Source organism: Rhinoderma darwinii, chromosome 2 (genome assembly GCF_050947455.1).
Source record: "Rhinoderma darwinii isolate aRhiDar2 chromosome 2, aRhiDar2.hap1, whole genome shotgun sequence".
NCBI lineage: Eukaryota > Metazoa > Chordata > Amphibia > Anura > Rhinodermatidae > Rhinoderma > Rhinoderma darwinii.
Window position 1 is genome coordinate 50,972,608 of NC_134688.1, and position 24,400 is coordinate 50,997,007.

At 44.2% G+C, this 24,400-nt stretch overlaps 1 protein-coding gene and 1 long non-coding RNA gene across 2 annotated transcripts in view; one reads left to right on the forward strand and one right to left on the reverse strand.

Moving 5' to 3' along the window:
* SAP18 (Sin3A associated protein 18) lies at positions 1-6,754 on the reverse strand. Its single transcript, XM_075851637.1, has 4 exons — positions 6,559-6,754; positions 4,253-4,362; positions 3,074-3,196; positions 1-1,795 (listed from the first exon to the last, which is right to left on the reverse strand). The coding sequence occupies exons 1-4, from the start codon at positions 6,628-6,630 to the stop codon at positions 1,639-1,641; spliced, it is 462 nt and encodes a 153-aa protein (XP_075707752.1). The 5' UTR covers positions 6,631-6,754; the 3' UTR covers positions 1-1,638.
* LOC142742154 (uncharacterized) overlaps positions 6,565-24,400 on the forward strand; it is a 23,220-nt gene continuing 5,384 nt past the window's right edge. Inside the window, exons 1-3 of the long non-coding RNA XR_012881322.1 lie at positions 6,565-6,925; positions 7,026-7,074; positions 7,353-7,452. This is a non-coding gene — a long non-coding RNA (uncharacterized LOC142742154). The remainder of the gene's footprint in view (positions 6,926-7,025; positions 7,075-7,352; positions 7,453-24,400) is intronic.

The window sequence follows — 24,400 nt, forward strand, 5'->3', positions numbered from 1 at the left end:
AACAGATCACACAAGAATTTATTTCATAGATAAGTAAACTTAAAGATTAACAGAACAGCGCTAAGAAGCAAGGGGGAGGGGAGACCAGAGGTTCTCAAATACTACTCAGTACCTAAGCACAGCGGTTAGTGATGGCATGTGGTGGACCACCACTACCCTAGCCACTCAGAGGACAAACACTGGGTTATACAATTTCCATCATGAAGTGATATTTTAACCATTTGCTAACCCATGACAGTAGGTCTGCTTTTAGAAGCCTTTGAGATTGTACCCCAGTTGTCTATACTTTAAGTTACATTATTTAAAAAAAAAATATCAAAGATGAACCTATTTCCACATAGAACAGTGGATCTCTCAGTTACAATCCCCTCCTAAAAACATTCCCATAAAGATTTTAAACATTGGCTCATTTTTCTTAGCTGCCTTTATGAACTAAGAACTCTAGAAAAAAAAGCTGGGTAATGCAAAAAAATTGCTTGTAACCTGTCCCGTTTTCATGTATAAAAAAAACAATGGTGGCACATAATGAACATTTACGATAGGCTGTTAAAGGAACTGATTAACACTAAGCAAATCTCTCAGTTACTGATCGGTTGTGCCACACAGTACTCTATTTCACGATGACACTTAAAGGCCATGTAAACCTTTGTTTTTTAATAAAACAATGTATTATGGTGTTTAGTGCAACTTCTGAATTTGTTTTTGGCAAATTAAAAAAAAACAAAAGACATTTGCTTTGAGATAGAAGCTGCATCTTTCAGCAGCGCTGACTGCTTCAGTGATAGAGGATCATGCAGGTCTCTGACACGCAAGATCCACCTGGTGATCGATGGATCCTGCTTTACTGAAGCAGTCAGTCCCGCTGACCTGACTGATTCGGGTTTCGCACAAGATACAGCTTCTCTGTATCCTGGATACAGAGAAGCTGTATCACAAAAGGTAAAAAAAATATATTAATGCAACGTTGGAATTGGTTTTTAACACCATAATACATTGAACCTTTTTTTTTTTATAAACAAAACGGTTTACATATCCTTGAAGTATTTAAAGCAGTTGTCACTTGACAACCTGTTTTGCAGCTGGAACCAGCGATCAGATGTTATGGTGATCTAAGGTCAGTTCAGGCATTACAAGCCCTCTGAAAGCTGCCTAATGAATAAATGTGTTGTATCGTCTTGACAGCTCTCGACTAGGGTTAATGGAAATAAAAGTGCCTACTCAAACTACTAAAAAATGCAAGACCTTGTTTACACTATTCTGCATGTTTCGCAGAATATATTTTTAAAGTCAAAATTGGGGGATTGAAAAAAAAACAAAAAAAAAACAACTTCGAAAGCTTTCACCTATACTCCCCCTCCTCATAGGATCGACTCCTTGTTTGCATTATTTTCATGGGTATCCTTTAACTACACTGTGTGGCCTAAGGTTTTACTGATAAACGGACAAAACCAGACAGGATTTTTTTTCTGTATACAAATACAAAAAAACCATTGTTCAATTGTTAAACAAAACAACTTTATAGAGATTAAAACGGATTGAAAAAGTAAATGACAAGTAGATGCAGAGTTGGGGAGGGTACACTAAAATAGCAGTGATCTGTGAAAACAACACAAAAAAGTCTAAGCAAAAGCTAACAAATCAGTAGGGTCTCATCCGGCCAGATGGAGGCGGAACTCTGTTGGGTGGTGTTATTGCGATGTCTAGGTAATCTCCAATTTGGAACCTCTGCGATTGTAGCGTCATTGCATCATCGGATCCCTTTCTCCCCGATATAGTACTGCCGATTTCCTTTACCCTGTAATAACAACCAAGACAATTAGTATTTAATGGCACACTTGACTCAAACATAAATAAGCAGTTACTTGATATTAGCACGTATTTTAAAGTAGTAATTTTCCAAAACATATTGTGACATGGAGGATGGGGGTCAGAGAGCTGGGGCCCCATCTGTATCCCCCTTTTGACACACACTAGCCCCTCAGAACAGGGGTATGTTTAGGGGGGGGTTAATGACCAAACAAAAGCAGACTAGTTTTTCAGCATGAGACTACATGCCTCTAGCTTTTAATTTTTATTATTAGTTAGGCCCCATGCACACAATCTTATTTTTCATCCGTAATTACGGACCCACTGATTTCTATGGGCTACGGACACCTTTCAGTATTTTTACAGATGTGTCCGTTCCGTAGAAATGATCCATAAAATATAGAACATGTCATGTTCTTGTCCATAGTTACATCACGGACTCCCCATAGATGTCTATGGGCGCTTCTGTAATTACAGATGGCTACGGATGTACAGCTGTAACCGTCCGTAATTACGGAAGCGTTGCTAGGAGACACCAGGTTTGCAGATGTTGCACATCATCTGTGGTTTTCTTTTTGCAGATCCGTATGTACGGATGCATGGGGCCTTAAGGCCGGGTTCCCACGCAGCGTAAACACTGAAAAATTTCCGCAAGGGAATTCTGTGCGTAAATTCCGCAGCATTTACAGTAGCAGCAAAGTGGATGAGATTTTGAAAATCGCATGTCCAGGCTGCGGGAAAAAAAAAAAAACAGCGAAAAAGTTAATTGACCTGCGGTGCGATTTCGTTGGTGAGGCCATCCTCTCTTGTGAGCGCTGCCCTACCTCCTGGGATGACGTTTTACCCCATGTGACTGCTGCAGCAAGCACATGGACTACAGCATTACCCCAGGAGGCCGGGCTATGCTCAGAAGAGAGGGATGCGTCACCATGACTACGGGATAAGTATCATTTTATTTTATTGCAGCAGTATTTCTGCATCAAACATGCTGCCTGAAAAATTTCACTATTTGGTGCGTTTTCTTTGGGCAGAATTCCCTGAACCTCCCATGGCAGATACGCTGTGTCGTTTTCCGCAGCGTATCTGCCTAGTGTTTTCCTGCCCTTACGTGGGAAACAGAATGCTTCGTAAAAACTAGCGTTTCACCAGATAGATTTGCAAATAATAAGCTATGTACGGCAGTGTCCGATATCGTCCCCTGATTTACCAACAATTGCACAAGGACACATTTCTAATGAAAGAAACCTATTTCTAAATGTTCACATACCTGTAGTTTGGTCGTTTGGGGTCTGGATAAACAATAGCGAAGTTAAAGTGCGTTCCCTTTTTACGGGCCTCTGGGTAGACTTCTTTCACCAAGCTGGTCAGCTCTTTCAGAGTAGCATCCATCCTACCGAAAAATGGGAAAATACAAATCATATGTTGTACGTATACAATTTTGGAAAAGGATGTAAATCTTCAAGATATTGTTCTCCTGCAGTACTAAGGAGTCCGACTACATGAAATAACACCCCTCAGTGTCTGTCAGCAGCCAGCGCTACATCAATTTACATTACTTGCTCATTGGTCTGCTAAGCACTCAGCAGTCCCACATTTTATATTTGGGTTGCTGCCTGGGCCACTGAAAAACTCCTAAAATATATAGTTGATATTTTGACAATTTCTTAATATATACAGCTTGTCTCCCTTTATGGCTGTAAGGGCTTGTCCAAACGTAGCGGAATTGCGGATGGAAAATATGCAGTATACAGTAGCAGCAAAGTGGGTGATATTTAACAAATCTCACCCACACGCTGCGTAAAAAGTCCGACCTGAAAATTGACCTGCGGCGTGTATTTTTTTGTACAAAGTAGACAGAATTGATGTGTTTTTCAGAGGAAATGTCACCATCTCCCAACAGTGAGGAAAAAGAAGCAAAATCCACACCATTTTCTGCAGTAAAAACGCAGGAAATTGTGCAGTTTTCCAGAGGAATTTCTGCAGCAATTCCGATACATGTGAACAAGCACTAAACATGTATGCTGGGCTGACCTGGTTATACATCTTTATAGAGAAGACTAGGGCAATAGTTTCTCATGTATAAGGGCGTAAACATATCTTGTAGTATTCATATCTAGTAATATTATGGCATATTGCTCTGGATCCCCTGCCAATCCCAGCCAGCCACTGTGCAGGAAAGTGTGGCACACTCTATTCAAGTGAATGTGGCAGCGCTCTAGGTCTCTGCACACAGGGGTGGTCAGGAGCTTCATTGCGCAGGGAATGACTGTGCAGGGGCCACAGCACTTAACTAGTGAGGTGTTCTCTTCATTGTGAGGATCGGTGGTAGGCCCAGTAGTCAAACAGCCTCCTACAAATATACAGCCACTTTCTTTAGTGGTAAAACCCCTTTAATGTCATTAAACAATGCCTTGACCCCATGTTTCAGAGAACTCTAATTACTTACCAGGTATAGATCTGTAATTCACTGGATGGGACATTTCCCCGAAAGAATTCATCCATTCGGTGATGTCTCCCGTTGTTTGTAGTAAAAACTCTTAGCAGAAGAGGACAAGTCTGGAGAAACGACAATAAGGATTAGAATGTTTAAAGGGGTTTTCCCCCTTTGGACATTTATGGCATACCCAAAAGGATATGCCATAAATGTCAGATAGATGCAGGTCCTACCTCTAGGACTCGCACCTCTCGCTAGAACGGGGCCCCCTAACCTAGCTTACTTGGCTCCCGCTGCCTCTCGGCCACTTCCTGGTTAGGTGGTCGGGAGTTACGGAAACAGCCGAGTGCTCAGTGAGCTAGGCTGTTTCCGTAACTCCCGACCACCTTTCCAGGATGGGGCCGGGAAGCAGCGGGAGCCAAGTAAGCTAGGTTAGGGGGCCCAATTCTAGAGATGGGACACTCCTCGATCAGACATCCTCTGGATATGCCATAAATGTGCAAGATGGGCAAACCCCTATAAAGTTTTCACTCACTGTGGTGGCCTCAAGCGCGGTATGAGGTGCCACCCACACCAATACACTAAGGCGGGATTCACACGACCGGGTCGCGTCCGAGCCAGAGTGCCGGCCGGTAAAATCGGCCATTCTGCCCGGCCGGTTTGCATAAAGTTATGCATCCGTGCGGGGCCGATCCGGACAGTGACATCAGCGGCAACTCCTGAAGGGGAATCCCCATGTGTTCGGGGATTCCGCTTCAGGAGTTTCCCCTGATGTCACTGCCCAGATATGGACAGAGACATCAAGCGCTCTGTCCAGGAGCGGAATCCCAGAACACACGGGGATTCCGCTCCTTCAAGGAGCTAAAGTGCGGCTAGTGTGAAGGATGGAGTGGACAGAAGTTAATGTTTATAATAATTTTCTTTCTTTAATAAAATATAGACTATAGAGTTGTGTACATAATTGTGATGAAGCAATAGTAGGATTAGATAAGTATACGTGGCAAGATGTACCCGAACACTAGCACATAGCAGAGCGGGGAGATATCTCCCTGCTCTGCTATAGTGGCGTCGCTACAGTAGTAGCAGCAGCTGCTGCAGGTGCTAGCGGCGCCATCAAAGGTGTCGCCGGGCCAGGGCGCTTTTAAAACAAGCAGGAGAAGGGAGCCAGCGCAGCGCTCCCTTCCACCTGCTGTACACCCCGGCCCTGCAACACAGTGTACAGCGATGCCATTCGTCAGAATGGCATCAACTCCTCCTCCTCCTCCTCACATGCACTCTGCGCTGTGAGGAGGAGGAGATAGAGCGCAGGCTCTGGAAAACCCGGCCATCACTCGGGACACATCCCGGTGATGGCCGGGTATTACCCGGCCCCATAGACTTCTATGGGAGCCGGGCGGCCGGGTACCCGGGCGAAAATAGAGCATGTCCTATTTTTTGACAGGCGGTTTTCCCGGCCGTCAAAAAAATCGGTCGTGTGGATAGCCCCATTAGGGGTCTATTATTCCTACTGCAGCCGGGTGCCGGCCGACTTATGAACGGCCGGCACCCGGCCGGGAAACCCTGCCGTGTGAATGAGGCCTTATTCAGGGTCTTATCCATTTCACCCATAATTTAATTAACCCCTTCCCGTTTGACATATACGTACATCATAGATGGGTAGGATAAGTATGGAGGGGGCTCACAGGCTGAGTCTGACCATATAACGGGGTGTCCACTGTATGATAAAGCACACTTCACTGTAGCAAGCAGAATCCCACTGGTTTAACCCTTTAGACGCCGTGGTCAATAGAAACAGTGGTTAGGTTATGGGGGCCCAGGCACATTCCTTGCTCAGGGGCCCTCTGCAGTCTGTGTAAATGTAGCATCACATGTAATACAAGGACACCCAGTGCTGATACTTGTAGTGCCTCCGCTCTGCCCCCTCTTCATACTGCAGAGACGGTTTATGATCTAGGAGCTACAAGGATCTTCGCGGATCACGTCACTTCTATAGGAGCTCCTGCCACCGACTTCGTATGAAGGGACTGTCCAGTCTGGACTAGGACTGTGTGCAGGACTACATGCTGATCACCGACTGTGTGACTGCGGAGAGCGGGAGATCCTGGAGCTGAAGTGAAGCATTGCCGCGTTCATTCATTTCAATGGACGACAGACGTTATCTTAGCAGTCGCTCTGTAGCATGTGGAAAGCGGTGATCACCTCAGGCCAGCCCCTTTACTAATGAATCCTATGCCCCTAAGGATTAGCCTCCATGTTCACTACACATCTGCGGACGGCTCCTTTCTCGGCCTCGTAACCCAGCTACACGGTATCATTACCTTTTCCCGGTCGATAGGTTTCTCCGGTTCTTTCTTAATCTCCTCCTGCGTCACCCGCGACTCTACCGCCATTTTCTCCAGTTTCGAAGCTGCAGGGGAATCCTCGCGTCCAGCGGACAGAAATTCTCTCAGAGACTCACTTCCGGCGCCAAAAACCGCTTTCAGAGATCCACTTCCGGCGCCTTCCTCGTTACGCGATGACGTCTTCACGTTTTACGTCACATGCCGGGTTCTTGTCTGGCAAAATAAAAAAAAAGAAACGCGTACTCTGTGATAACGTAACGTGCGTAGAACGTAGTGACGCTGGGGAAAATGGCAGCGCGCAGCGAGTAGTCACAGCCTTGTTCCTAGCAATGCTATTCTCATGGTTCATATTTGTATTTCTCACGAATCTTCTTCATTTCTAGTCATTTCAGACTAGAAACAAAACTTATTATCTTTAATCCACATTTTCTGTGCCATTCTAGGTTTTTTCCCCACTCCCTCAGAACATTGTATTTAATGAAGACAGAAGAGGTAAAACGCTTTTTATTGTTAAAATATATAAATATCGACTTAAGCGTGAAAAAACCTTATTTATTCGTTGTCATCGTCACAAAGTCAACGCTTTTATTTTGACATTAATGTAGATGTTTGAGGGCTTGCTGTTTGCGGGATGAGTAGTAGATTTTATTGGCACTATTTTGGGGTACATATCATTTTTATACATTTTTTTTTTAGATGATCTGTTCTTCATGCTTGCTTTCTGATTGTCGCATATGGGGGGGGGGGGGTTCTCTTTTTTTTTTTTCCAGAAATAAGTGAGAAGATGGACAGTAGCTCATGTATCGCCCCTCTGGCCTAATTGACTCCACGACTCGGACGTTTACCAGAACGTCCAGATCAAGCCGACAAGTAAGACGAACCAAACACGTACGAAAACATTAATAACATTTATACATTTTATACCGTCTCTATCCTGTCCGCACCAGATCTTTAGCGTAAAATCCACTGACCGCTTCTCTAGCGATACTCGTTACACAGTCATAACACTGACGGCTGCCATAAATGATTCTTTCCAACTAGTTCCACAAAAAAAAAATTGTATAGGGCAACTGGAGGCCGAACAATAGCCTCCTGGCTGCCAAGTACGGAAGCCTATTAGGCCCCGCCCAGATGCAGACCCTAATAGGCTTGCTGTCAGTGTATGACTGACAGCTCTAATACACTGCACTACGTATTAGAATAGCGATCAGGGATTCAGGACTCCATGTCCCCTAGTGGGACCAAAAAAAAAAGTTAATAAAAATGTTGAAAAAAAATAAAGTTTCAAGTTACATAAACCAAAAACGCCTTTTTACCCATAATAAATCTTTAAAATGACCTGAACTGCACATGGTGCTCTTTCACTCCTGAACCCTCTCGTATGCCCAGGCAAAAGATTAGAGCCACATGTAGGGTGTATCTAAAGCCAGGAAACATGACGTAATAATTAGAGAGCTGGATTTTAGTAGTGGCACAAGCTGGGCACCACATATTGGGCACCACATATTGGGCACTGAAATTACGTCTGTGGAAAAAATTTGCACCATCCGTTGTGCATTAATTTCTAATAAAAAAACATGTGGTGACAAAATGCTCCCTACACTCCTTTACCCCTTCAGGACTGAGACATTGTTTGATTTTTGTTTTTCACTCCCCGCCTTCCAAGAGCCATAACTTTTTTCTTTTTCCATCAATAGAGCGGTGGGATGGCTTGTTTTTTGCGGGAGGAGTTGTAGTTTCTATTGGTAGCATTTTGGAAAAAAATTATTTGCGGGCTCAGATTGGAAAAAACTGTGATTCCTCCATTGTTTTTTGGGTTTCGTTTTTACAGCTTTCACCGTGCGGTAAAAATACTAACTTACATTTATTCTGTGGTGCAATACGATTACGGTGATACCAAATTTATATAGGTTGTTTTATATTTTACTACTTTTAAAAAAAAAAAAAATTTTTTTTTAAAAATAAATAATTGTTTTGTTTCACCACGTTCTGAGAGCCATAGCTTTTTTATTTTTCTGTGGATTGAGCGGTGTGAGGGCTTATTTGTTGCGGGACGAGCTGTAGTTTTTATTGGTACATACAACTTCTTGATCCCTTTTTACTACATTTTTTTAGAGCTAAGTTGACCAAAAAAACAGCAATTTTGGCGGTTTAAATTTTAAATTTTTACGGCGTTCCCTGTGCGCATTAAATAACGCTATATTGTAATAGTTCAGACTTTTACGGATGCAGCGTTACCAATTTTATTTACTTTTTTTATTTTTTACATTACTTTAGAGGAAAAATGGGAAAAGTAATTTTTTTTAACTTTTAATATTTTATTAATTTTTTTTACTACTAAAAACTTTATTTCACTTTTTTACACATTCTATTATTCTTGAACCAGCAATCGCTAGAGAAAAAAAAACGTTAGATCGCTGGTACATTACACTGCAATACTTGTGTATTGCAGTGTATAGTTATTTTTACAGGCTTCTATTAAGCCCTGCCACAGTCAAACATAGATTAACAGAAGCAGAGTAAAGGCAGTCCTGGGGGCCTTCATTAGGTCCCTGGGCTGCATCCGCACTCCACGATTGCGTTGTGGGGCCGCTCTTTTTAACATATCAGATGCTGTGGTCGCGATCAACCGCAGCATTTGAGGGGTTAAATGGCCAGGAACAGTGCGATCGCTGTTCCTAGCCGTTAGTCCCGGGTGTCAGCTGTAAAACACAGCCGACACCCGTAGCGTATGGAGCGTGCTCCATACATCACCCCCTGCACCAAGATGTCATGGCAGGTCATGGTGCGCGAAAGTATTTCCAAAGTGGCATTAGTTCTGGGGGGTTTGTTTCACTATTCGACCTCAGAGTCCTGCAATTGTGGGCCAATGCTGTGAAAATTACCAAATAGGACTCAAATGCGCATGGTCTTATTTGCCTTATAATATGTCCAGGCAAATAATAAATGCCTTGAGGGGTGTAGCTTCCAAAATGGGGTCACTTCTTGGGGGTTTCCACTGTACTCTGGTACCTCAGGGGCTTTTCAAATGTGGCATGGTGCTCGAACAGCAATCCAGCAAAATCTGAGCTCCAAATGCCAAAGTGTGCGCCTTCCTTTCTGAGCCCTGTCATGTGTTCAAACAGCAGTTTACGACCACATATAGGGAATTGCCGTACACAGGAAAAATTTTGTAACTAATTTTGGGGTGTTTTTTCTTCCATTACCCCTTGCGAAAAGGAAAAATTGTGGGTTAAATCTAGATATTTTTCGAAAAAATAAAATGTTAAATTTTTACTTCCTAATTCTAATAAAATCTATGAAACACCTGTGGGGTCAAAATGCTTACTACACTCGTAGATGAATGTCATGAGAGGTGTCGTTTGCAGAATTGAGTCACTTCTCAAGTATTTCTACTGTACTGGTACCTCAAGGGTTCTGCAAATGCGACATGGTGCCTAAAAAGAAAACCTGCAAAATCTGCATGCAAAATAGCGCTCCGGCCTTTCTGGACCATGTGTCAAAACAGCCGTTTAAAACCACATATTGGGTATTGCCATACTCGGGAGATATTGATTTACGAATGTTGGGGTTCTTTTTCTCCTTTATCCCTTGTAAAAATGAAAAATGTCACAATTTAGTGGGAAAAAAATGTAGATTTTCATGGCCTAATTCCAATAAATTCTGCAAAAGACCTGTGGGGTCTAAATATCCACTATACCCCTAGATAGATTCCTTGAGGGGTGTAGTTTTCCAAATGGGGTCACTTTTGTGGATTTTCACTGTTTTGGTCCCTCAGGGGCTTTGCAAATGCAACATTGCACTCAAAAAATATTCCAGCAAAATTTCAAACGGAGTATCTTTTTGGGTGTCTCCGCTGTTTTGGCCCCTCAGGGGCTTTGGAAATGTGAAATGGCACCCAAAAACCATTAGAGCAAAATTTGAGCTCCAAAAGCCAAATGGTGCACCATCCTTTCTGAGCTCTGCTGTGTGTCCAAGGAGCAGTTAATGAGAATATATCGGGTATTGCCTTGAGAAATTTATTTACAAATGTTGGGGTGCTTTTTCTCATTTATTGAGAAAAATTTAGTTTTTTATTTTCACAGCCTAATTTCAATATATTTAGCAAAATAACTGTGGGGTAAAATTACCTTAGACACATTTCTTGGGGGTGTAGTTTTCAAAATGGTCTCTTTTTGGCAGTGTTTTCTATGTTTTGGCACCACAAGACCTCTTCAAACCTGATATAGTGCCTAAAATATATTCTAATAAAAAGGAGGCCCCAAAATCCACTCCTTTGATTTTGAGGTCAGTATTTCAGTCATGTAGCACATTAGGGCCACATTTGTGATATTTCTATAAACTGCAAACCCTGGGCAATAAATATCGATTCGTGTTTCTCTATTAAAACTTTCTGTGTTACAGAAAAAATTTGATTTTCTAAAAAAATTTAATTTGTAAATTTCACCTCCACTTTGCTGTAATTTCTGTGAAACACCTAAAAGGTTAAGAAACGTTCTAAATGCTGTTTTGAATATATTGAGGTGTGCCGTTTTTGAAATGGGGTGACTTATGGGGGGTAGCCACTTCAGAACTGTTCTAGTCCCTAAGAAAATAGGTTTTGGAAATTTTCTTTAAAATATGAGAAACTGCTGCTAAAGTTACAAGCCTCCTAACGTCCTAGTAAAATAAAAGCCACAAAACCATGCAAACATAAAGTAGACATATGTGAAATTATATATAGTAACTATTTTGTCTGGTATTACTATCTGTTCTTCAAGCAGATATATTTACAAAAATGCTAATTTTTGTACATTTTCTGAAAATGTTGGTGTTTTTTTTTACAAATAAATACTGAATTTATTGACCAAATTTTTCCACTAACATAAAGTACAATTTGTCACGAGAAAATCTCAGAATCGCTTGGATAGGTAAAAGCATTGCAATGTTATTATCATATAAAGTGACACCCCAGATTTGGAAAAATGGGCTGTGTGTAATGTCGGGGTAGGGAGACAGACAGGTGAGCCCTAATCTACCCGCCACTCAGTCCCTGCCTACTTGCAACGACCCGCCCTAGGCGACGGGGAACAACTGGGCGACGGTCCCTACACTCAATAGGTGCACGACAGACAAACAGACAAGGGTACAAAGAAGACAGGGAAATGGGGAAGTTGCCCACGGGGACACCGTGAGCAACAAGCGAAGTGAACGAGCCGAGTCAAACCAGGAGATGAGCGAGGTACAAAAACGCAGAGCAGAAGAGTGGTCAGTAAAGCCACGGTCAATCACAAGCAGAGGATCAGTAGTTCAAGAAGCTGCAGCAGGGCCAGGAAACCAACAGAGAAGAATCACAAGCAAAGGAGGAACAGGAAAGGCAGGTATAAATAAACAGAGGGCGGGAGCTAGCTCCGTCTGGCCAGGCTGTAATAGGCTCTCCCACTCCTAAGCCTGCCATCCTGGGTGGTGGAAGATGGAGTCAGTCTCACAGACATAGAAGCAGGTGCAGACTGATTACCTATGGGCGTCGACACAGAAGTTGTGTCTGGCAGATCCTTTACACTGTGTCTCCAAGGGGTTAAGGCTGGGTTCACACGACCATGTTACGTCCGTAATGTACGGAACGTATTTCGGCCGGAAGACCCGGACCGAACACAGTGCAGGGAGCCGGGCTCCTAGCATCATAGTGATGTACGATGCTAGGAGTCCCTGCCTCACTGCAGGACAACTGTCCCGTACTGTAATCATGATTACAGTACGGGACAGTAGTTCCACGCAGAGGCAGGGACTCCTAGCGTCGTACATCACTATGATGCAAGGAGCCCGGCTCTCTGCACTGTGTTCGGTCCGGGTCTTCCGGCCGAAATACGTTCCGTACATTACGGACGTAACATGGTCGTGTGAACCCAGCCTTAAGAATAAGATTAGGTTTAGGTATTTTCAATTATTGGGGTCAGGCTGTGTTTACATATTGCGGTCAATTTGAGTTTTTGTCGGTCGCAATTTTTGCAGAACCCCAGCAAAATAAAGTGGTTATGCCACAATTTTTTTTAAATTGTGAAAAAAAAATGTGCTTTGACCACAACATGTGAACAAAGCCATAGAGTTGATTTAGAGGGATGAAAAGTTATATACCTATATAATCCCCATTTAAATTTGCATGCAAAATTTCTTTAACCCGTTTCCGCTCCTGGACCTACTATTAGGTCATGGTAACTGCATCATTCGCGCTCCATGACCTAATAGTACGTCACGGGAGGAACGGCCATTTTGGCCGTCCTCCCGACACATACAGGAGCTGTGACAACTGCTGTCTTGTACAGCAGTTGCCGCAGCTCCTTCAGCGGGGACCGATCGCGGTGCCCCCGCTGATTAACCCCATAGAAGCCACGTTCAATAGCGATTGCGGCTTCTTAGGGGTTAAACTACCATCGACAGCCCTCTACATGATAGCGGGCGGCGATGGTTGATATGGCAACCTGAGGCCTAATAATGGCGTCCGGCTATGCCATCTGTGGAAGCCCTAATATGTTTCACTACGCATGTAGTGCAGTGTATTAGAATAGCGATCAAGGCCATCTGCCCTCAAGTCCCTTAGTGGGACAAAGTAAAAAAGTAAAAAAAATAAAATAAAAGTAATAAAGTAAAAATCCCCCTTTTTTCCCTGATCAGTCCTTTATTATTAATAAAAATTAAATAAACAAATAAACTATTCATAATTGGTATCGCGGCGTACGTAACATGAATATGGCAACACAAAAAGTAAATGATTTTTTATAAAAATGTATTTTATTGTGAAAACGACATAAGACATAAAAAAAACTATAAACATATGGTATCGCCGTAATCGTATCGCCCCGCAGAATAAAGTGAATATGTAATCTATAGCGCACGGTGAACACTGCAAAAAAAAAGGGATAAAAAACAATAGAATTGCTGTTTTTTAGTCACCACGCCTCTAGAATAAAAACTGATCAAAAAGTTGCATGCACCCCATGAAAACTACAATGAATTCCTCAAGGGGTCTAGCTTCCAAAATGGGGTCACTTTTAAGTGGTTTCCCCTGTTCTGGTACCTCAGAAGCTCTGCAAATGCGACATGGCGTCCAGAAACCAATCCAGCAAAATCTACATGCAAAATAGCGCTCCTGCCTTTCTGAGGTCTGCCGTTTGTCCATCCAGCAGAGTATGGCCACATGTGGGGTATTGCCGTAATCGGAAGAAATTACTTTACAAATACTGGAGCTTTTTCTCCTTTATTCCTTGTCAAATTTAAAAATTCGTACCTTTTATCGGAGAATGTGATTTTTAATTGCATAGCCTAATTCCACAAAATGCAGCAAAAAACCTGTGGGATCTAAATGCCCACCACACCCCTCGGTAAGTTCCTTGAGGGGTGTCGTTTGCCAAATAGGGTCACTTTTGGGGGTTTCCACTGTTTTGTTCACTACAAGACCTCTTCAAACCGGACATGGTGCGTAATAAAAAGGAGGCCTCAAGATCCACTAGGTGCTCGTTTGCTTCGGAGGCCGGTGCTTCAGTCCATTACCACACTAGGGCCAAATGTGGGATATTTCTCAAAACTGCACAATCTGAGCAATAGGTATTGAGTTGCGTTTCTCTTGTAAAACCTTATTTTTTACAGAAAAAAATGGAATAAAAAGGATTTTCTGACAAAAAAAATGAAATTTGCTTTCAATTCCTGTGAAACACCTAAAGGGTTAATAAACTTTCTAAATGCTGTTTTGAATACTTTGAGGAGTCTAGTTTCTAAAATGGGGTGTTTTTTGGGGGTTTCTAATATATAAGCCCCTCAAAGTCGCTTCAGAACTAAACTGTTACCTAAAAAAAAAGAGGCTTTTGAAAATTTATTCAAAATAAGAGAAACTAGTTGTTATACGCGGCGTTTTTCGGCAGGTTGACTTACGGTATAGATAGAGTGTGTCTGCCCGTCCGTCCCGGGGAGGCTGTTGTGGATCACAGTAGTCGGTCGGGCCCAGGGGTCTCACACTGGACGGCGGAGAAGCCGGAAAGCGAGGCGGCCCACCAGCTTGGTGTCTTGTTGTCGGGAAATTACGCCATGTTGGGAAGGTCAGTATGGGAGCGGTGTGGCCTAGGCCTGCCATACAGCAGACGTAACCTCACGGAGTTCGCTCTCCATCGCGCCCTCAAAGCACAGACCCAGCTCCCTCCGCCAACGATACTCACCATCACGGCCGTGTCTGCGTGTCCGTCCCAGGGAGGCTGTGAGCAGACAAAGAGCCAGTGCCCGACACTGCACTCCGAGTATCCTCTGACCTTGCGCCATTTTGTGTGTGGCGTTCCTCTGATGCCAAGGCGTGGCTAAGCTGTGGAGGATGGAGCATGATGTCACTTCATTTTAAACCAATGAAAAATCGGGCTTCAAACAAACTTTCGAAAATATATAATAGATTGCTGTTTATGTTCTAAGCCTTGTAATGTCCTAGAAAGAAAAAAAGAATGTTCAAAAAATAATGCCAACATATAGTAGACATATGGGAAATGTGAACTAGTAACTATTTTGGGTGGTATAACCATCTGTCTTACAAGCAGATGCATTTAAATTCAGAAAAATTATATTTTTTTTCACATTTTCTCTAAACTTTGCTATTTTTTACAAATAAACACTGAATATATCGACCAAATTTTACCACTAACATAAAGCCCAATGTCTCACGAGAAAACAGTTTCAGAATCGCTTGGATAGGCTTAAGCATTCCGAAGTTATTACCACATAAAGTGAAATATGTCAGATTTGAAAAATGGGCTTTGAGCCTTAAGGCCAAAACAAGGCTGCGTCCATAAGGGGTTAATGTATGACCTCCTCACATCTTGCAGTTTTTTAAATTTTGTTTGCATAAGGGATCTGCTTGAGTACAAATGTTTTCGTCGCAAAGTTGAATTTTTATGCAATTTTGCTTATAATTATTGATTGATGCATAGTTGCGTGATGATGGTTGTGTGTATAAATTATTACATTGTGTTTTTATACATGGTATGCTATGTGATCTCAAAAAAATGTTGATTTTGGTGGCATAGTAGCTGTTTGCTGTGTACAGTATATATTTTTAGCACATTTGTGGATGATGGCGTTTTTGAGATCACTTGTTTATGTAGACGTTGGTTTCATATATGAATTTTGCTCACCTTGGTATATTTATTTACATTGCTTTTGAGTTGAAACCTCTGCTTATATGTGAGTTTTAGGTAAAAATGCTTCTTTTAGCACATTTTAAAAAATAAAATAAAACCTGTTTGTCACAAAGTTTTGTGAAGGTGGACATGGCTGCCAACAGCACATCAAGGCAACTGCATTTGTCAGGTTGTCTGCTTTCACGTTTCAAGGTGTGTAATACTTGTATTTTATGGGTTGTTACTTTTTTTTACATTTTCAGCTTAAAAACAGATTTTTGGCCCTTTCAATTCTTGTGATTTTTTGAAGATATGTGCATGTAGACTTTAGCCAGCCATACACATAAGACAGTGATTGGCCACAATGCCTAAGAACGATCCCACCAGCAACATCAGAGACTAAACTGGCCAATCAGGGAGTTAGTTTTTAAAGTAGTAAATGATTAGCCCAACTCGGCCGATCATACCATATACATGTAGTTTTGGCCGACCAACCTGGCCAATCATCAACCTAGCCAATAACATTTTCAGCAGACAGAAGTCAGCCATGAGCCATTGTGACTGATAGTTTGCTATAATTTTGAAAACGATGGTCTGTTGAAATTGCCAAAACATCCATTTCGGACCACTTTATCTCATGTGTATGGCCAGCATTAGACATAAGTAGTATGTATGAACTCTGCAGATGTTACACTTTTATTGTTAGTATGTGGGATGTATCTAATTTTCTGCTTGGGTCAGACTTTTAACCACAACTATAAATTTGTACCATTGTTTTATGAAAAATTACACTTTATTCACACACAGGCACCATCATGCAATTTTGCGTTAAAGAGCAGAGTTTTGACAATGTCCTAGTTGTCTACTTTCAGAAAATATATAGGTATGGGGGTATATTTGTACTGGCTATCACAGGTGCAAAATGTACAAAAAACCCTGGCAGTGAGAGGGTTAATATGTTTATAAATGACCTTTTAGAGGGCTTAGGGTATGTTCACACAGAGTTTTTTTACGCCGTTTTTGACGTGAAAACCGCATCGGAAACCTTGCCAAAAAACGTCCAAAAATGCCTCCCTTTGATTTCAATGAGCGGAAAAAAATGCTTGCGGGAAAAAGAAGCGTCAAGCCCTTTATTCAGCCGTTTCCGTCTCTGACCTCCCATTGACATGTCAATGGGAGGCAGAGAAAGCGGTTTTTGCTGTATTTTTTGCCTGCGGCGCACAATGGCCGTGTCCAAGAAAAGCAACAAGGCACGTGGCAAAGAGAGTGCAGGCAGGTCCAAATCTGCCTCAAAATTCCTGAAGGAATTTGAAGGCAGATTTTTCCGCCTGCAAAAAATAATTTCAGTATTTGCTGATGATACTAAGCTCTGTAAAGTAATCAACACAGAGGAGGATAATGTAATACTGGAAATGGAAATGGACTGATTTCCTGCGTTTTTTTTATGTACTGCGTAATTTACTCAGAAAACGCTGCAGAATTTCTTACAGGGGGTGGAATAACATCACAGGATGAAGAAATTTCACCATCACACAGCACTTGAAAAAAACGCAACAAAAATATGCACTATTTTACGCAGTGTAATACGCATGAAATGGTGCAGATTGTCTGCTAGTTGATGTATAAATGCTGCAGAAATTTGCTGCAGCAAATCTGTTACGCGTGGACAAGATCTTATGTGGAAAAATGTCAAGTTATGCACTTTGGCCAAGGTAACAAATTCTACAGTTATGTATTTGATAATAAAACACTGGGTAAAACTGCCACTGAAAAAGATTTGGGGATATTGGAGGACAATAAATTTACCTTTAGTAACCAGTGCCAGGCAGCTGCTGCCAAGGCAAATAAAATCATGGGATGCATCAAAAGAGGTATGGATGCTCATGACAAGAACATAGTTTTGCCTCTATACAAATCACTAGTCAGACCACACATGAAATATGTGCATTTTTGGGCACCTATGTATAAGGCCGTGATAAATGTCGTTGCGTCGGCCGTTGAAACAACGGCCGTCTCACGGACCTATATAATTCAATGTGGCCGTTCACATGGCCGTTGTTTCAATGGACCGTGTGAAGGGTCCGTGAGAAAATAGGACATGTCCTATCGTATTTTTTCACGCTTCACGCATCCCTCCATAGACTCTAATCTATGGGGGATGTGTGACATCGCATCCCGCAGCGCAGAGCCCGGATGCACCTCGGTCCGAGATGCGCAACGCCTGTGTGAATAAGGCCTAAGAAGGACATGGCTGAACTAGAAAGGGAGCAGAGGAGGGCGACCAAGGTAATTAAGAGAATGGGGGGATTGCAGTACCAAGAAAGGTTATCAAACTTGGGGCAATTCAGTTTGGAAAAAATACTTTCTTAGGGGCAATCTAATTACAATGTTACAAATATATAATTGGATAGTACAGAGATCTGTCTAATGATCTTTTTACACCTAAGCCAGTAACAAGGACAAGGGGGCATCCTCTACGTCTAGTGGGAAAAAATGTCACCATTATCACATATTCTTTACTGTGAGAGCAGTGAGACTATGGAACTCTCTGCCACAGGATGTTGTGATGTTTGATTTATTGAACAAGTTCAAGCGGGGTCTTGATGCCTTTCTTGAAGACTACAGGGATATAAATGAACGGTCTGTCTTCTCCCAAATGACTGACACAAGAGACTGAGTGTGGGTATAAAGCGGGGTAGGCCACAGCTTTTATTATAGCATGGAGGGAAAAAACCTTGTCCGCAGCTAACACCGGAAGATCTTGATCTCGTTGACAATAAACGTCACCTCGCGTGCCCCACCACCGCTGCCGTGGTGGGTATGTCTTAGTTGGTATGGCAGGTGTTTGTTCTCCCATCGTCCCTAGCCTGAACTGACAAGGCCCCTCCACACCGCCACAGGAGTGAGGTGTACCACTATACCGAGCTCCTACCCCCACCAGCCAAAAGGAAAAGCGCCCTATCAATTGCATCCTGAAGGTCTGACAGGAAGATGTCCAGACGTATGTCATTTCGATGGACACCATCCTGTAACATCAAACCCTTGTTATCCCCTTCCAATTGGCGATGACGAATGACCACTCCTAAGGACCTAACATGCCGAGACACCCGCATGTTGACCATACGTCTAGCCCTTTCAATGGCCGAATGATTGCGGGCACCATTCCACAGTACCCTGGGGACAATCTCTGACCACACTATGACCAACTCCGGAAAAAATGTGGCAAAACGATAGAAATCAGCCCTTATAACAGAAATTAGTTCCGACACCCTAACAGAACATAGGTCGTTCCCCCCAGCATGTACGACCAAAACTGCTGGTCTGTGCATGACCTTGCTCAAGGCGACCACTTCAGGGAGAACCTGGAGCCATTTAAGGCCCCTGAAACCTTTCCAATTTACTTCCGCTTGACGGAAGCCGAGACTGGTACCCCCGGGCCGATAAGAAGCTCGTTGTGCAGCCCAATAAATGTAGGAGTGGCCCAGCAGCCACACCACAGGCCTCTTGAAACCTATAAACAAAGAAAACAGAAATAATTATCAAACCAACAAATGAGGGTGAACATAACAGCGGAAAGCATCTGACTTCCAACACCCCAATTTTTTAACCTCTGCCTCAGACATGCCCCCAGCCTCTGCCACTGTCGCAGCGCCAATGTGGAATGAGTGGGTACCGTATTCCGAGGGGTTTACCCCATCAACACTCAAACAACGCTTAAAAACCTTTGTAAATTGAAATTTTGTTAAGGGGGTAGTATCGCCATGGACCAAGAAACAAGCACCAGAGGGACAAACTGCAACATATCTTGTGATGACGTCCACCGGGCACAAGGATGAAGAGAGCCTAAAAATGGACAACCAAGAGCCCTGGCCATATATGTCAGTTTTTGAACAACTAACCTTGACCCTGATTGAATCGGGCAGCAACTACATCCTCTCTGAGGAGGCCCGCTACCCGCATGCGCGAGGGGGAAACTAACTCACCTATACGCAAAGCGCCAAAGAATGCTAACATAAAAGCACACTAAAACAATAAACCCTCGTATGTGGATGCTAACTACTAGCCGCTGCAATAATGAGAAAGAAACCGGCCTACGCATATCAACCGTTGGTTTTTCCTTTTTCCATCCCTGCAAAATCAAAGAGAAAACCGGACTCTTGGTGGTGTCCAGCAAACCCAACAACTTGAAAGCAAAAGCTACTCCAGACAAATGCTTTTGAGCCACCCCGGCAGACACCCCTTTTTCCCGCAACCAAGACAGGTAAGTAACTGTAATGTCATGGCAATTCTGAGGAGAGAGGAGCACATCCTCCTCCGCACAGGCTAACCACTCTCGCCACGCCTTACCATGACCGCTCCATGTAGCAGGAGCAACCAAGGACTGCAACAATGGTATTAGATGTTCCCCAGCAGATCCCAAAAGAAAGAGGGGCATGGGTAACCCTCCAGTTCCGCCAGCGGGTGCAGGTCCCTGAAACTATGCCACTGGAAACGAGATAAAGAATCAGCAATGTCATTACATACACCAGGTACATGACGTGCCTTGACAACCATATTAAAAGACAAAAATAAGAAAACAAGATGACGTAACAGAGCCAGCACTGGTGGAGAACTCGAGGTAAGTTTGTTAATAGCTATGACAGTGCTCTCATTATCGGACCAAAACAAAATCCTCTTATTGCGCATGTTACCTCCCCATATCTCCAAGACAACCACGATCGGGAATAACTCCAGCAGTGTTAGATTCTTGGTGAGACCTGTTTTAATCCAATCCAGGGGCCACTGGCGGGGCCGACCATTTATTGCCAAAAATTGCGCCAAAACCCAAAGACCCCGCCACATCAGTGAACAGTTCGAAATCAGCATTGCAACACTCCTGTTCCGGAAAACATGAGAGACCGTCGTATTCCGACAGGAATTTTAACCACATACGCAGATTGTCCTTCAAGGCTGCCGGCAGCCGGATGAAGTGATGAGGTTCTTTAACTCCCGCCATAGCCAGTGACAGCCGACGCGGAAAAAAACTCTGCCCATGGGGAATATCCTACAAGCAAAAGCTAATTGACCCAAAAGGGATTGTAAATCCTTCAGTGTCACTTTCTTTACCCTAATACACGAAACTATGCAGTCCTTCAGCCGGGCTAATTTTTCCTGTGGTAAACTAAGAATCATTCGCTCAGTATCAATCATGATACCTAGGAAAGACAAAGAAGTAGAGGGACGTTCCGTTTTTTCTTCCGCCAACGGGACCCTGAACAGGGACATGAAATAACGAAAACATTCTAACGTAGAACGACAAACCGGCAAATCAACTGGGCCGACGAACAAAAAATCGTTGAGATAATGCAATACCGCAGAATTACTCGATTCCGACCTCACCACCCATTCGAGATATGTGCTAAACATCTCTAAATAGCGGAAAAATATGGAACACCCCATCGGTAAACAAAGATCGACATAATATAGCCCATCCAATTGACAACCAAGCAGATGAAAACAGTCAGGATGTACGGGGAGGAGACGGAAAGCGGATTCAATATCCGCCTTTACCAACAGGGCACCCTGGCCCGCCTTCGATACTACTTGGACGGCCCAGTCAAAAGACATGTAAGACACTACCGCCTCCTCCTTAAGCATACCGTCATTGACTGAATAACCCTCAGGGAAAGACAAATGATGGATGAGTCTGTATTTGCCGGGTTCTTTCTTGGGGACCACACCCAAAAGGAGAAATCCGAAGATTCTCCAAAGGTGGAGTCGTGAAAGGGCCAGCCAAGCGGCCCAGGCTAACCTCTTTATCCAACTTTTCCTGAACCACTGAGGGAAATTCCATAATCGATTTTAAATTTGCAGCAAAAACAACAGCCGCTTGCCTAATGTGCGTAATATAAAAACCTTTTGAAAAACCTTCAATTAGCATTACGGCTTCCTCGGTCCTGTGATACCTGTCCAGCCATGGGCATCCTCCGGTTTACCTGAATGCACGAGTCTGGCAGGCATCTTACCTTTTTTGAAACAGCGCAAGGCTGTATGCGAACCACCGCAGAAGGAACATTCATGCTTAAACTTACATGAGGCAAAGAACCTGCAATGACCCTCGTTAAAGGGCCAGCACGCTCCGGGACGTCTCCCTGCCGCTGCTGACTATCCTGAATGTCTCGCAGTGACGGATGACTGAAAGGAGTTAGACGGCTTTTGAGACAACATTAGTTGAATCCAAAGATCCGTAGCTTTTGAAGACCAGCCGACCTCCGGCCTCAGCGCCAGACGTCGTCTGAATTCCTCATCATATCTCCACCAAGCCGTACCACCATGTAATTTATAAGCCGAATATATCGTATCTAAATACGTAAACAACTCAAAACTTTTTTCTGGGTGCTTTTTACTAAACGCACTCGCTAAAACAGCAAAAGCTTGCACCCAATTCCCAAATGTTTAAGCAACTTTAGGCTTTTTATCCTCCGTTTTTTCGAACCGTCTCTCCTTATCCACTATTAATTGATCCAGGGATAATTAGGACCATATATCCACAAATTCACATTTTCCCACTTTTTCCCTCGTTTCTGAGGATAAATGCGTCCCCAAGGGGGCGACGCCACAAAAATATGAATCCCGAAATAGTAAACCTGGATGAACCGGGGCCGGCTCAGGCTGTGCAATGGGCGCCCCAGGAGTATTCACTGAGGGGCTAGGACCCTCCAACTTAGCCAACAAACATTTTAAAATATCCAACATTTCATCCCCGCCACTGAAGGCAGCCTTACCCCAAGCTGGAACGCAGGACAACTCACCAGTCATATGCGTCGAGGGTAGTGCATCAGGAGTCGGCACAGTAGGCAGCGGAGGAACTACGGTAACTGCAGCAGTCGGCGCAGATGGGTTTCTCTCCTGCCCTCGGTCGTGGGACTGCCTGCTACGCCCATTTCTCCGGCTCCTATGTGAAAACGACTGTCTCTACTGCTCACAGACGATGAAGAGGAATGATGACCAGACCAGCCCCTGCGGGAACGTCTCCTACTTTGCCTACTCTTTGAACAGCGTCTATAACCGCTCCGGCGTTCCCCACTACAAGAACGCCCAGGAGAGCGACTGCGCCTCCTACGCCTATTGTCCAGGCAGCGACTTGACCCAGCCACAGACTGGGAAAGGCTATGCCCACCATGGGGCCCATCTCTCTGGCATGACACTCGGGCCCTGTGACGCTGTCCAGCAATGGGGACCTGAGCACCATACGTAGGCGTGTCTGGCACGCAATCAAAAAGCTCATCCGAGCTGTTCAAGGCTTGAGAGCCTAGCTCCTCTTGGGGAGCTACATCTATTGCATTCCTCCCCTGTTGAGCTTGCTGCCAAGCAGAGTTAACACTAGGGGGCAGTGGTGCTGTGTTCACACTGGGAGGATGGGGTGTTGGGGGAGGAGGTGCAGGTATGGCCACCCCACGGCCAAACCACCTAGCTAAACAACCGGGTGGCTTGGGGACTGGCTGCTCTTCAGCCGCCTACAGAGCCACCCCACTGTCTGCAATGGGCAGACTAACAGCAGGGGGAATCGCCCTAGCGATCCCCTGCTGACCCGCCCGCCACTCTGCTGCTAATGCAGAGCGGTCACGTGTCGCGACACCCCCAGCCGCCGGAATTGTATTAGGCAGCGCCCGGGGGTTTCTAGATGGAGCTCTGCCTCTCTGTCGAGGCAGAGCCGGAGAGGGACTAAGTCGCGAGGGGGGACGGCAGCGCCGCGCCTGTCTAGCTGCAGCACGCCCAGCCACATCAGATGGCTGATCGTGGGGAGAAGTGAGCTATCCGGCTCCCTCTCTCAATCTTCTCTTGCAGGAGCGCCATTAACGCTGCGTCTGCCATGAGTACTCTACCAGGTTAGGACAACAAGCTCAGAGGGTTCTTCCAGGGTCCGGGGGGAGTCCAAGAGGAAGTAAGTCCCCTGTGTAACATCATTTATATGGGTGGGAGGGCCACCCAGGAACCTGCCAGAAAACCCTACCCCACCTAGAGGAAAAGACTGCTGGGTAAATCCCTTAAGGGGACATACCCTATAGTCACCAGCTCCCAAGCTTAAAGAGGCTCTGTCACCAGATTTTGCAACCCCTATCTGCTATTGCAGCAGATAGGCGCTGCAATGTAGATTACAGTAACGTTTTTATTTTTAAAAAACGAGCATTTTTGGCCAAGTTATGACCATTTTTGTAGTTATGCAAATGAGGCTTGCAAAAGTACAACTGGGCGTGTTGAAAAGTAAAAGTCCAAGTGGGCGTGTATTATGTGCGTACATCGGGGCGTTTTTAATACTTTTACTAGCTGGGCGTTCTGATGAGAAGTATCATCCACTTCTCTTCAGAACGCCCAGCTTCTGCCAGATCACGCTGTGACGTCACTCACAGGTCCTGCATCGTGTCAGACGAGCGAGGACACATCGGCACCAGAGGCTACAGTTGATTCTGCATCAGCATCAGCGTTTGCAGGTAAGTAGCTACATCGACTTACCTGCTAACGCCGATGCTGCTGCAGAATCAACTGAAGCCTCTGTTGCCGATGTGTCCTCGCTCGTCTGACACGATGCAGGACCTGTGAGTGACGTCACAGCGTGATCTGGCAGAAGCTGGGCGTTCTGAAGAGAAGTGCATGATACTTCTCTTCAGAACGCCCAGCTAGTAAAAGTATTAAAAACGCCCCGATGT